The 15469-nt window shown below is 37.5% G+C and overlaps 1 protein-coding gene across 1 annotated transcript in view; it reads left to right on the top strand.

Moving 5' to 3' along the window:
- Sema2a (Semaphorin 2a) overlaps nucleotides 1–15469 on the top strand; it is a 114808-nt gene that overhangs the window by 71729 nt on the left and 27610 nt on the right. Inside the window, exons 6-7 of the mRNA XM_028300708.1 lie at nucleotides 268–375; nucleotides 13461–13731. Coding sequence (XP_028156509.1) covers nucleotides 268–375; nucleotides 13461–13731 — 379 coding nt within the window. The remainder of the gene's footprint in view (nucleotides 1–267; nucleotides 376–13460; nucleotides 13732–15469) is intronic.

Below are 15469 nucleotides of genomic sequence, written 5' to 3'. Positions count from 1 at the left end.
CTATTTTAATAAATTTACTCTTGCGTGGTTACCGGAAAAAGATTCATTTTGTGTGCCACTTTTATGGTCTAAATTAAAGCGTCTCGCGCGCTCTCTCGCTGCACATGACAATTTATGCATTAAAAACCCTTGTGATAGAAATAGTTCGCTCCAAACTACGTATTTAATGGCTTAATTTAACTAGCATATAATAAAACATTAATCGACTATACCTCACATGTTTCTTGTAATTAATTTGCCATGAATTAACACGTTGTTATGTTCCAGCACTTCGACTGCCGCAACCACGTGCGCGTGATCCAGCCGATGGGCGACGGGTCCCGCTTGTATGTGTGCGGTACCAACGCACACAGCCCCAAGGACTGGGTGTTATACGTGAGTACACATTTTTAACATACATAAAAATATACAGGGCGTATGGGACAGATTGTGTCTTTTTGCCAAACAAATACTAATATTTTTTCTCTTCTGAATGAACTCTAAACTACAACTGCTTTGTTGTGTAATCCCGATTGAGACAAAACCTTAGATGGATAGTTTTCATATTTAGACCAGTCATAGGCTTGAACATTGTCATTAGTCTCTCTTGAATCATTATTACATGATACAGCACCTACAGTAAATATAAAAAAGTTGTACCGTTTAGAAGCTTAACAGCGTTAATGTGTTGTTAAAATTTTGGGTACATTTGCATAAATTAACGCCATCGTACACAATAAAACAGAAACATTTTCACATAATCCTTAAATACACACAGTTTAAAATAAGAACTTTTCCCTCACGCCCTATATTACATACTTTCAGCAATTTCTCTTGCTACAGCATTCGTAGCACGCGTAGAGTTTGACGTAGTAAGCGATCGGTTCTCTGATACTACGAGACTACGGTTAACGTTCTCGTAGCGCTAGCTTAACGTTGTAGCGTCGGGGAACTATGGATGCGCTCTCATGCGTAAGGAATTTGCGCAGATAATGGTAGTTGCCAAAAGCGCGTTCGGCTATGAACACCTACGCTGCTAAAACGTGCTCATTCATATCGGACATCAACTTAATTATTACTATACGTAAGTGTATATTCGCGTGTATCCAATCGTAAAATGAACTGCAAAAAAGAAAATATACTTCACGTGTCGACACAAACTATTATGTCCAAACTCGTAACCCTCTTGAACTGATTCGCCCCACACTTGGAGATGCGCCAGGCGCAACAGATTCGGCCGCTTATCGTGACGTGAACAAATGATATACTAGATGTACTAAACTAGACTGAATGATTCACTAGCGTTTTCAAATTCATGACAAGTTTTATTCATAGATCATTTCGAGGTCACCAAATACCCGAGTGAGTCTATAATTTCCAATACTATGAAAATTAGAGTCATTATTGGCTGTTACCTAGTCTATTTATTGTCAATGTTATATCTGTGTAACGCTATTGGTATCTAAATAAATAAATAAATCACCTTGACTTACAAATTGGTAGGCCATGATGGGCATAATGATTGCCGTATTTTCTCTCAAACTGTAACTTTGTCACTTGAAAAATAAAAAGAGAATAGTTGTACTTTTATGTATCTAATCTTTGAGTGATAATTATAATTATTAGGTACATTAAATACATAACATACTTACCCAAGTATATTGCTTAACTGGACAAAACAATACGTCTTGAAGACCGTGCCATCCACAATAGAAGGCGCCTCGTTACCACGCGATCTTAACCTAATTTTTGCTGCCATTTAAAAAGTTTATGAATTAATATTATCTACGTACATTGTCCCTTTCAACAAATTGATTCTCTCTCTGCCTTATTTTAGAGTTCGTCACAGATCTCTATCTACAACCTTTCTGGCGTCAAATCGTCAGTCATCAACAGCAGCCATTATCTGGAGGCTCTCGCTCGAGCTGATCCGCATGAACCTTGGACCGCTGCCAGGGCTCCACAGGTCCACATGTCGTACATACGGATCAACATCACATCTCTTTAGTTGAGGGCGCTTGCTGTTCTTAGATGTGTGGCTTTAGATTATAAGACAGGAAACGCGAATTGTAAGAACCTGTTGCAATGCAATTTTGTGTTCAAGAACTTTATTGTCTGATAGACAAGATACTATAGGTATTTTGAGAAATCATAAGGCCAATTAAAATTAAAATGTTAAATAGGTATTTAACGACTTTAGAAGGCCTTTGTTGGCCGTTGCTTCTAGTTTGTACGTTTTACTCTTTAACTATTTTGCTATATTATCTTCAATTATTTAAATATGTTGTTTTAAGCGTCAAATAACGTAACATACTAAGCAGATCGCCAAGGTAGCAGACCGGAATTGATTGAGTATAAAAACTTTCCTTTCAATTGCGAATCCATGGAATTCTTTCAAATGATCGTGGATTCCAATTCTAAATAGCAATTTAATAGTGCGCCAATAGAAACTGGCAATTTTTGTAACAAATAAAGCTGAATAACATTGATACCAAGCTGTCTATGTATCAAGTGAACTTATATGAGTAAGTTGCTTGCAAAGTGAAATTATGTAAAGGATACGGTGAAAGTACCTAAGCTCCATTTAATAATAATAAACGTTATTTGCAAATGGACTAGTACAGTGTGATATACAGCTTTGCACTAGGCTAAGCCAATGTCTCAGCAACCAGTGATTATTTATTACTAATTATTAATAACTGTACAGAAGCTCCGGTTCATCTGCTAATTACATTTTATATTTGAGTCGATCTTTGTCATAATTCGTTTACAAAATTGTCGGTACGTTTTATACTTGGATCAATATTTATCAAAATTCGTTGACAAATTGTCGGCTTCTACTGGCGCGAACTGTAGCGTGCATCTGCAACGCCACAGCTCGGGCGCGGAGACGGCAAATTTCACGGACAGTGATTTCGAATGATGCCGTAAGACGGTTTCAAGTCGTCGACGGGATTTCCCTGTGATTTCCTCATGCTATCCGAAAGGATTTCTATGCTATCGAGGGAGGGAATTCTTATTGGTAACGTGGCTATGGAAACCAGATAAGAAATTATGTGTTAGTAAAATTTTTATCGCTACTTTTAAGAAAGCTATCAAAATGGCTTAGCTAGGTGTTTGGTTCTTTTTATGATTTAAGATTTTATAGATAACTATTTTAGATAAAACGACATAGACGTGAGAATAATAATACACAAAGGTAGTATTTAATTTTAAAAATGTTTTGTTTCCTCTAACACTGCAGCACTGATTGATAACCCTTTCATGCGTCAACAAACTGTGAATCCGAATAAATCGAAGGTACGAATTCGAAATTCGCATTGCGTCTTCTAAACGAACGACTCTATTGAGGACATTTATTGTAATTTCCAATTCATGAATTTTACTGAAAATATTCGTGATAAAATAAGAATTTTTCAACACTTTTAACATTATACGAGTACCTATTATTGTTATTTACACCCTGTACAATAAAATTATCATCCCAAATAAGGAAGCAACCAAACATCAACTTCACGAAAATTCATACAACATTTTAAACAGTGAAAATTCTATTTGGTACCAAAGTTTTAGGTAAAATATCGTGTCATTATAACTAGATTTATTATTTGCACTCGGTTCCGAGCGTCCGTCCGGTCCGATAAGTGCCGTTATTTCCATGAAATTATTTTTAAAGTCGTAAAGCGCTTTACAATAGGTATCGAAAGCAGCCCGCAATAATTCAGGCCGCGTCCTCACCTCACTTTTCCTGCGTCTGACTTTCATATAATTTTATGATGTATAGTGGGTCTGACCCTTCACACGGTTTATCGTGTTTTTCAACGACCGCTTTTAGAGTTCGGCAGTGACTTCGGTACCCCAATAGTTTAGTCATAGCCGTTTATTAGTTAGCAGGTCATCTGCTTTTATGGTCGTGAGAGAGGTGTATTGGAGGGTTGAGGCGCCTCGATGAATGAACGTTTATGAGAATTTTAATCGATACTTAGGATGTGTTCCGTTGAAATTGAGGTATGTTGAGGTAGTAACACAACAAATAAATTACCAGTATTATTTCTTTTTTAAACAGTAAGTAATATTCTGCTGTATTTTATTGTGGGTAATGTTGTACCTACTAAAACTCATTTACTGTAAAGTATAATAAAAAGAATAAACGCTAGCTAAAATTGATATAACCTACCCAAAAATGGAAAATATACATAAAACGGCTAGGGGTCTGGCTGACTCTATAATCATAATGACATATCGCCGGCCATTTTGACCCCTCGCACGTTTTATCACCTCCGAAGCGGGCGAATTTTTATAATCTTATTACAAATTCGCGGTTTAAAGTGTACATAGGACGGGTTTATTGCACATAAAATGTATTGTAAACACGGATGCATCCTGCTGGAACCTCAGACGGCACCCTTCCGCCTCAGATAAGAACGAATCCGCATACAGACAAGTTTGAACATGAAAAGGGTATGAAAATCAAATAATGTTTTACGCATTGTTTGGCACAACGGTACAGCAACCCTTGTAAATATGTTGAGTTTCACGAAAACGGTGTAGACGTGGAATAGGTTTTTATTGGCCATAAAACTGAAAATTTTGGAGCAATCTCAAAGCAGAGCCTTTGTTTCATAATCCATGTAAATATTAATGTCAAGAAAGTAAATTACAACATAGTAAAGTCTTTACGTTAATCGTAAACTGGCTGTGAGTTAATACGTAATCAAAAGTTTTTACGAGTCATAACGAAAGTATTCAGATTTGAGAAAATCAACTTTTTACGAGCATCCATAAATGAGGTAATCTGAAATCAATGACACGTCATATTAAGTACCTAATTTAAGTTGTGAGCGGGAAAAATTGCAAGTTGCATTTTCCACGCGTCGCATGATTTATTCCAGACATTTCTGCGGTGGTGATAAATCCTATTATAAGTCAAATACTCAATGTAATAGAACGCCAAAAATTGAAAATATATTACTCCCGGTTTGTGGGGAAACGGGATGGGGCGTGATCCGGCCATTGTACAGAGCACTGCGAAAACAGAGATAGTCCTCGATTCAAGCGCGGACCGTCTTAATTCCCTTTCAAAACTGATTTGTTTTACTTTCATATCTTCTAAAGCATCAGCAATTGAGATTCGATTTAAATACAAAGGCTTTTATTCCATTTCAATGTTCAAGCAACAATAGTTTTGCAGCACTGGAATTACTTAATATTTCAGACATTTGCTGTTCTTGCGATTTGCATAGTTATTGCTGTAGTGGATTGTAGTTTTTAGAATCATATTAATGTTTATTTTTCAACTGAAATGGAATCTGAAGCATAAGTTTACTGCTATAAGCATTCAAATAATATTCTTATCTTTTGATATAAAACTACAACAAAGTCCAATCTCGTAAACCGCAGGCATGAGACTGAGTGCTAATCTGGGAGTTGAGTAATGCGCTCACTCCCCGGCAGGGGTCGCGTCAGTTTCAAAAATTGGGTGAAATCGCATGTGAGGGATTGATACGCGCTGCGTCGCGGGCGCATATAGCCGGCGCGCGTATTTGCTCTAGATAGGGTTACAAATAAAAAGAAATCTATGTCAGTGGTGAATATTTCGTACAAGGATCAAAACCGCGTTAAATACGTGAATTTGTAACCTTCACCTTCATTTAACAAGCATGTTCATGATGTTTTTGTTAATTAATTAATTTGGCTCCAAAAATGTTGTGATCGAAAATAATATGCTTCTTAATAAAATAGAAAATGTATCATAATGCCAACATTTAACCGAAGATAATAGATAGCAAACCTAACTTCGTCATCACATCAGACTACATTATGGTGATAAAATTATCCTTCATAAGATATATTTATTTATTTACATGCTACATCCTTTTCAGAAATGTGTAGGTTTATTAATTTAGACATAAATAACTCAACTTTTAGAAGCAAGAAACAAGGAAGAATATTTGTAACATAAAACTTGTTTACAAATCTGAAAAGTGTATCGCGGCAGCCCTAGTGCACCGCGGTTGTATCTATTCCGTTACAAATGACCGTCCGATTGAACGCGTATTGGAAACAAATGACGTGGCTTGTTTCGCGAGTTTTTATCAACGTTCAAGGGCAATTCTGTTTCTTATTATTCGACAAATCGCCTTTCAAAGTTTATTCCGAACTTTTTGCCGTTCGCTGAACGATTTGACGCCGATTGCTTTTCGGGGTTTCGATGGAATTGCTACAGAATCACTTTAACTTTTAACGTTCAATAACCGAACTGCTACAACGGTTGTAACGTTGTATTGACGTCATTAAATTATGTTGTTTTATTTGGAGTTCAACAAAAGATCTTAGAAAAAACTTGAGTGAATTAATTAGATTCTTGTGTAACATACACTATAATCCGACACACTAACCTGCCTTGTTATGCATAAAAAAATTCAGTACCTATCTAATAAACCACAGGGCCATAGTAAGCAATTCATAATATCCCAATTAATATAAATACTAAGTCACACACTCGCAGTGAAAAAATGGTTTACTATTAACATGTTTTATTATCTAAAACGGTATCAGCAAATCCTATTACCCTAATTCTTCAGAATTCAGTAAAACCAAAAAGCAACAATTCCACTTACTCCATTTAAAATCGGATAAACAAAAGCTCATTACGAATACTTGAGAAAGACCAAGCGATAACGCCTGGCATAAAATAAAACACAGGTAAGCATTAATTCGACGCCATTCATCTGATTTAATGCCACTCAGGCGCATTACGGGATCACACCGTGATTCTTTCATTTAATTTCTGTGACGCAAACAGATCCAGCGTTTTCAATTTAAATGGGCACAATCAATAAGCTGGCTTATCGCATTTTTATCCGAACAAGACGAACGCGATGTGTTTTAAATCAGCCAAGGTACAAATTGCTCTATTGTTATTTGCAGGAGCCGTAACAAACGAGCGGTTCGTTTTTGCGCTCGTTCTTTTCGGTTAAATGTTTGCCTAATGCATTGGAACTGAGCGATTGTTTTCGGTCATTGTTTTATTACGGGAATGGTTGTAATGTCTTTAGCGTATTGATCTTGCTCGGATAAGGTATAGCAACAATTTGCAAAGTAACGTAAACAATGTTTTTTTAAACAAACTTCGTGAATTTTAATTCTTGCTTCTTTCTCGTTTCGATTAAATTGCTATAATATCTCAATTGACAATATCACGAAATAGGGCCGAAAACTGATAAATGGTGCATTGTCTAGCTAGAGGCACTTAACCAGTGCCTGAAATGTTCTAACTTCTATATCGATTTTGATGCAATAAAGTGGCGAACCATCAACTGCTTCGTTCCTAAATTAATAATTCACCCTCTAAGCAATCACGAAAGAAAATCAATAATTTAATTATCCATATACTGAACGAGTATAATCGCCCTAAGAAAGCTGCAACAAAATGTAGAGTACATACACGTTTGAACTTAGCCTATATCTTGTCACAATAATGTCCACGGTAGACTGTTATCCGCAAACATTCGCAAAGTAATCCAGCTTTCACAAACCTACATAAAAACTTTTATGGCCTAAAATAAGTTTCCAACTTGGAGCAGTGTACATATACTTGAAAGTTTAGACGTACGAACTTCGAGAGCTTTCCTATAGACTTTGCCATAACAACTCCGCAAAAAGTTCGCCTCTCAAGTACTACAATCGCAGATTTGCCTTTGCATGGTTAACATGGATAAAGGGTAAATGCTTTTGTTTTGTACTTTTGATAATGTTCCCAACTTTCTGATTGTTTTTTTACAAGCAGTGGTTGCTTTTTTAATATGGCATTTTCTATCTTAAGTTGTTTACCTGAAAAAGTTCGACGCGTAATAAAATCGAATACCGAATCTGTCAATTCACATGAGTATTGAAACGGGTCCTCTCGTTCCTTTTAAATAAGGTTATCATGTTCGTTCCATCTATTCATTTTCCGATATTATTTCTGCGATATCAGGTGAAACCGATATTGAATAAGTCGACTCGATTGACACCTGACAGCACGAGGAAGTTCTCGTAAAAGTCTCGTCTATTTGAAAGGGTCTTTACGAGTATCTTGACTCTATATTGATGCTATTGTCAATTACGGCAGCGACGTGCATCTGCGTTGAGTGCACTTCGGGAAATAGCTTTATAATCCATCGTTAAGTACGAATATCTTGCACCTATGCACGTTGCACGACTCTACATAGATATTTGAAGATCTATTCTACCACATAGGAATTTGTAAACCGAACCCGTATTGAAATTAACATTTTGTAAGTAGGAGAAACGGCTTTCGAAAAAGCTCAGTTTGTTAGGTACTTGGTACTTTAAAGTAAAAAACAATACCTACGGTTTTACCGGCTTACGGCAGAAGAGGGTTATATTTTTTACTCTCCTGGCCTATGAATACGCTTCTCAGTGACTTTATCCAGGTCTGGTTCATAGCATATGCAGAGGTACCGTACCTACAGCGGTTTTTATTCGCTGCGGTACTCATCGTAAAACTTAATAGCGAGTGCACGTTACAGACAGTTTCGAGTGCCCATAATATGCGCTTACATTTTTAATCAACTGCAAATGTAGTTGTTTTGCTTCGGCGCTACTTCAACCGTTCCTGTATAATTATTCTTCGTAATTACAGTCCATGTTACGAGTAAGGCAAGTCTATGTTTACCTTAATGTCTTCAATTTTTATTTCCACCATTCCGTACTTTAGCTATTTGTAGGATCATAAAATAGTTGAGTTTTACTGTTTGCATAAGTTTGCAAATTGGATAAAATATAAAAAGCTTTTAGCTTAAACCGTAGAATGCAGTTTTTTGAACTAAAATGGTTATATTTTTTGCGGAACAAAAAATATCATGAGTGGCTTACACGGCAACAAATAACTTAAGGGTGGGTATACATTGGTAAAAGCGAGCACAACTTATCTATATGAGGTTCGCGAACTTAATATGCAGATCTTGTTGGGATAACCTTCATTAGTTATGAATCCGCCAATTGGGGTGCATTAATTTGTATTTAAGTATATCAGACACGAATAAAGGTATCTATTTATACAATATTTTATCATCCAAATTATAGTTTAAAGTCTGAGACGGTCATCTATTTCGATTTCATGGTGTCAACATGATGGTTTATGATCTCCCTGGACTTCGGGTGGCTTAAGTAAAGCCTGATAAAAAAAATCACGACAAGAAGATTCGCCGCCTACGTCACTACACGAATGTTCTATCCCAACGCTTACACACGAATGTTATAGCGAACACGCTCCTTTACACTATACGGCGCCATATATCACGGGTGCAGGTGCACCTAGCCGTCCCGAATTAGGGACCTATATCGTCGAAGCTTTACGACTGTTATCTCCTTTATTTTATGGCTTCGGATTGGCAGTTTTAATTACCTTCACCTTACATTATGACGTTAATTACTTGTGATACCTGAGCGATAAGGGGAATTACCTAGATTTATTTTGTCTACTATTTCATTCTGATCTTAAACTACTTTATGTCCCAACAGTATTGCTTAACTTAATAAAGTTTCAGCTCTTTTTTGTAAGTATACTGTGTCATAAAAAGAGCTGTGTCTAATATCAAATGTGCAAATGTCAGTAGGTCAACCATAACATTTTATTACAGTAACGTGTACTGGGAATTATCTGTCAAAAAACAAGGGCTCTTCAGGCTTGTATTTGCCTTGTCTTTATATTCTTGTATAATAGGATACATAATATTCAGGTCAAAAGTTCCCGGGGGTCTGCCGGGGACATCGTTTGAGCGAAGCCGCCGGCAACTCAGATAAAAATCTCCAACATTTATTTAAAACATTTTCTAAGTAATTAGCATTACTCACTTCCCCGACGTCAAGCGAACTTTGCCGTCACACTTGAGCTAAACTTGTGCTTATTTCTATTTTAGGAATGCAAAATGAGCTTTGTATGCAAGTGATACGAGTACAGGCCTCTCAAAACTTACTGCTCCTAACTTCGGTAGCATTCTGATTATGCAGACTTTTGCATCTCTTGGGGCCCAGCGAGACATGGAGGTGCATGTATTATGTATATTTCGTTCTGTGATACAAATACTGATCTTCCTGGAGTTGATTTAAATTAGCCTTGAACGTGGCTAGTCTTCGCGAGCCAGTGTTTTAAATTCTCTATCTTGATTTATGTCTGGTAATCTAAGTAAAAATAAAATAAGACGTGAAATTGAAATTTCATGTAACCATTTTAACTGAAATTAAAGTACATCTTTAAAAAGTTAAAGAATAAAAATTCTTTAAACTCAATTAGACCACAAAATTAACCCTGCTCAAAAATAGGTACTATAAATACTAGAAAGCTCCTTAAGCGCTGCAATTTATCTCCTGTACGACTGACTCTACTCGTAAATGTAAAAAATATAAAATTAACACCAGGCCTGGAAGTCCTTCAACAGAATGTCATTACCCGCTACCACACTAAATAGTTTCACAACATAAAGCAACATTGCGCTTATAAATTCCGCTCAGAGCCACTATTAGCTGATAGTGACGCGCGTCAGAAGTTAGTCCCGTTCCCGTTCATCCCTTGTGCGTTCGAAGTTAACGTCGAACGACAGCCTACATGTTTGCGCGGTGATATTAGTTGGCTATAGTTTGATTATAATCGCTTTTTTGTTGTTTAAAATGTGTGTGTATAAATTCTATGGAAAAGTGAGCTTCTATTCAATACATTGGAAGAAATTAAACAAGTGCGAAATCGGGAAATGTTGCCCTATCGTTCGTTTCAACCAAATGACCTCCACTGCTGGACAAAGGCCTCTCCCAACCTATCACCGGTCCTATGTCTCCTATTATTTTTGTAAGTACCTATATTAAATACAAGACTTAATCTATATTATTGTCAAATAATAAAGTTGGAAGTTTAAGCCCTTAGAAACAAGGAAATATATACCATACTTTCTCATTTTAACACTCCAATGATGTAATTTTGATTGTTCTCTTAAAACTTAATTTCTTCCTTACTTTGCTAACAATGGCATCCAGTAAAACTTTGTCAGAACGTGTTGTTGCAGCAATTGGACATCTTTTAAAGAAACAAGAACGTCGCGTCGTCTCACAACGTCTTAGAAATACCTCGGCGCATCTGACCAGGTGACCTATTTACACTGTAAGGGAGCTGAAGGGAAACTATCGCGACCTTATCTCCTCGTTTAGCGATACCAGCGCCCCCTATACGCTCGTGACGTATCGGGAAACCATTTTGCAAACGCACCAGATACCAACCAGGTGAATGTAGAATAACTGGCCATCGTTTTTGTTGGCCTTAATTTTTGTTGGCCAGAAAAATGTGGATTGTTAGGTATAACCCGATCGCCGCTGAAACTAAATATAATATAATTATTTTTTAACTTGTGTTTCATTCTACACATATTATTATATAATTTTACTGTAAGATGAAATTTTGATACAAAAATCTAATTGAATGTTGAATAGAAACAAGAAATGTTCAAGCCAAGTTTTGTTTGAAAATGAAATAATTCCCGAAGCAATACAAACGTGACGCCAAACATCGCATCCCTGACACCGAATTACATAAACTGGGTAAGTCCGGGTCCTTTCACTGTAAATTCAATGGACGCCCATCAGCCACCGCCATTGAAAGCTGCTAATTTCGTAAACAAACAAAAGTATGGCCTAATGAGGGCCGGGCCGCAAACTTTCTTGCTCCGAACGCCCCGGGCGCTTCCGTCCGATCCATTTGCTTATTTATCCCGGACTTACGGCTCTGTCGCAAAATAATACACCATTCAAAGTGGTTTGCTATTTGGTGTGATTCTAAAGTATTTGCCGAGGGTTTCCGACGCGTAATGGAGTTTTGTCTCACACGGCGCTAAAATGTTTTGTTACGTGTGCCCCAACTTTGCACAAACGGTAACGCATCTAATTTTGACCCTAAAGTTTTTGTACACAATATTTTTCGGTCACATAAACCATGGTTTATACCAGTAGGCTGTATTCATAAAAGTTGCTAATAAAAGTAATTTAATGGATCAATAAAATTTTAGTACCTATCTAATTAGTTAAACAGTTTTAGACTTAATGAACTTTATAACGCCATTGCGCTTGCATATTTCACATAAGGATTTAGTTTAACTACTGCATTAAACGAAATTTACTAGGCAAAGTCCAATATGTTAATCGTAGTGTGCGAGTAAATAGCAAAAGTTGTGCCCGTCCGTTACATCCGCGTGTCCAGCCACCGCATTAGGGCGCCACAATAGGTTGCCAACACGAGCGTGAAGCAAGAATAAGAAAAATCCCGCTCCTTGGGGGCCCGCGGCATGTCCTTGCATGCCTAATTTAATCCTCGGCTTATTGAAATAAAAACGGCATAGGTTTTCGACAGGTGCGGCGGAGCGAAGGGCGGCACAGGTGGCCCCGATGGTCGCAGCGTCGTTAAAATTTACATAAAGTCTCAATCCACGACGACGCCGCCACTGCCCACCCCACGTTTATGCTACATTTAGTAATTTTATGATAATTTCGAAAACCGTACCGCCACCCATCGCATTATACTAATAGAGGAATCCGCCGAGGACGGCTCGTCGAAAAAACTCGAGCGCCTCCAAAATAATAAGTTTCGGTTAATAAATCGCGTTCAACGTGAAACGAACATAAATTTTTTGGAAAAATTAATAGCAGATGTGTTGTTGAGTTGTAGGGGGCTGCAGGGGCGGGCAGTTCTGTAAGTGACTTTGAAACGCATAAATTCGGTTAGGTTTGTATTTTTAGTGAAATTTTTGATTAATGGCGCGTAAAATGAACGTGATCGCCCCCAAAATATTCTACAATATTTTGGATTTGTTCTCCCTATTAGGTAGGTACGGCGTGTCACGATACGCCAATAATATGTTTCAGACTATTTTGTTTGTTTTACGTATAACTTTATACACATACAACATAACACAAAGGAGGCTACGACAAAGCTTTACATTATTTTCCATCCATATAGACCTTATTAAATTCAAAGATAAGCTCAAACAACATTGTATCTCATATCCTAACCGTAATTGTACTGTCATCATCAACAGCCCTTTACAGTCCACTGCTGGACTATGAGCCTCCTCCACTATAGTGGAGGGTTTTGCCATAATCTCCACGCTAGGCAGGCGGGTTGGAGATTGCAGTTTAAAAGATTGATGTTTTTCAGAGAGCGCTGCTGCCCATTCTCTGTTTAATGTGTAGTCCCTAAGTCGCCTCTTACGACACCCGCGGGAAGAGTAGGGGTTGGTGACAAATGTATTCTACTCTGCCGTCACCACACGGCTTAATTGTACTGTACAGCAATAGAAATCAGGCGAACCTATAAACGACGGTAACAAATTGTACAGCCGATACGGCGAGGCGATATATCAGCGATATTGTACCTGCAATACAAGACGACACCTAGTGGGTAGGCAATAAAAATAAACGCTACTCTTTTGTTCCAGTCGAACCTAACGCACCTGCCCCGGCACGAGTACGTGCCCGGCATCGGAATGGGCGTCGCGAAGTGTCCGTACGACCCGGCAGACAACTCCACGGCGCTATGGGTCGAGCGAGGCAACCCTGGCAGTCTTCCGGCACTGTATTCCGGCACCAACGCAGAATTCACCAAGGCTGACACCGTCATCTTCAGGACTGACCTCCACAACCTCACCACAGGGCGACGCGAGTTCTCCTTCAAACGCACGCTGAAATACGACTCCAAATGGCTCGACAGTAAGTGTTATAGTCACATTCACAAATTCACTATGCCATAAAAGCTTTAAGACTGTTCAAATTGCATTTGACCATTTCTAGAACCATCTGCATAGTTATATGGACATTGGAGACTGGAATATTATTTTAAAGAACTCTAAAGTTCGAACTTTGGGCATAACCCTACAAAATGTTCAATTTATTTCAACCCCTATGTAACCTAATGTGGAATCGTTTTACAATTTTTCGAATCCATCCGTCGACTGCTTGTTATAAATCAGCGAAGTCACGGTACACCGATTCGTGTACGATTCGTGTAAAGTGTAAACTAATCAAAATGGAAAGCGATCATAGTTATGGCACACGGTGAACAATTGCCACGCACCGCTGATCGAGCTTTTCCCGGTAATCATTAGACAAATGTCCGAATTATCAGCGTTTACCCGATTTACACGGCAATCGCCCTATTTGTGATTAAACAATGGAAATTAAACTGTTTTCGCTCTAACGAACAATAATATGCCCCCGATGCCTGCCCCGATTCGCCAGTTATTACGCCTAGTTTGAGCTCTTATAGAATAATTGAACTACCTATTGGAGGTAGTTGATACTTGTGTTTATAGTTTTGGATTCGGTTTTGGTAAGGGCAGACCTTTTCATTGAGGGATCAAAATTTGTAAAATCAATGTAGAGTTAGAATTGTATTTTTAATAGGCCACAATTTTAAAATCAATACAGTGCGTGCGTGCGTTAAGCGTGTTAGTTAAAAATGTTAATACAAAAAAATAACTTTACTTAGTTTCAGTACGATTATCTCAAAGAAATAAAGCCGTAAACACTTTAAGCAATAATTATAAATTCAGTTCCTTCGATAGAAATAGGATCGGACACAATAATCTACAAATTAATATCAACAAACTCGATTAAATACTACTCTCATGCTCGGATATTATTGGAGGCGATGCGCTCAATTTCACCGGTCCATTTGAAACGTTTGTACCAATTATAGTCGGATCTAGTTCTTCTTTAATTAGCGGAATCAGAACTGGGACAAAAGGGAATAAGCCCGTTCGGCCATTAATTGCGATTGCCACAATAACATGGGAATAGAAATTACCGCCGACAAATTTGCGTAATTTTCGTTAATAATATCGCTTTGTTCATTACTCGCCTTTATTGCTTGCGTTTCAAACGCCACTAACAGTTAATTATTTTCATTTAATTTCAATTTATTAACCCTTTTGTGATATTTGCTCCGGTCTGTGTTTGTCTGTTTCTCGTTTCATACTTTTTAAGATACAAAGATACTACAAAGACTAGGATTAGAATATAATTAGTATCGAGTTGTAAGGTTTATTTATTTTTGTTGACTTTGAAGTAGATTTTCGCTACCATAATGAATTATGGTAGCAAAAATATCTACATGCGCTCAAGAAATATGACTGTATCATGACTTTGAGACATAAAAGGTATATGTTCGAGATTCTCTTTCACAATATAACAAGCCTGTATTTTAATTAATACAAAAATAAAACCGGCATACAATAATCCAGGAATCCTCTAGAAACACAAAAGTATACCTAAAGTTTAGGTCCTAAACCAATCTACCTAAGTACATACGTGAATACGTGATCGATCCAAGCCATGCATTCCAATCAAAACACCCATTCCCCCATCCTTGATTCAAAGCAAAACTATTTAGGTGTGATTGCATAATGAGTACGCATTCCAAAATCAACATCGATTCACGGGTCCTTCA

This window comes from Ostrinia furnacalis, unplaced genomic scaffold (assembly GCF_004193835.3).
Source record: "Ostrinia furnacalis isolate ACB-3 unplaced genomic scaffold, ASM419383v2 OfSCF0780, whole genome shotgun sequence".
NCBI classification, from domain to species: domain Eukaryota; kingdom Metazoa; phylum Arthropoda; class Insecta; order Lepidoptera; family Crambidae; genus Ostrinia; species Ostrinia furnacalis.
This window is presented reverse-complemented; position numbering and strand designations above follow the sequence as displayed.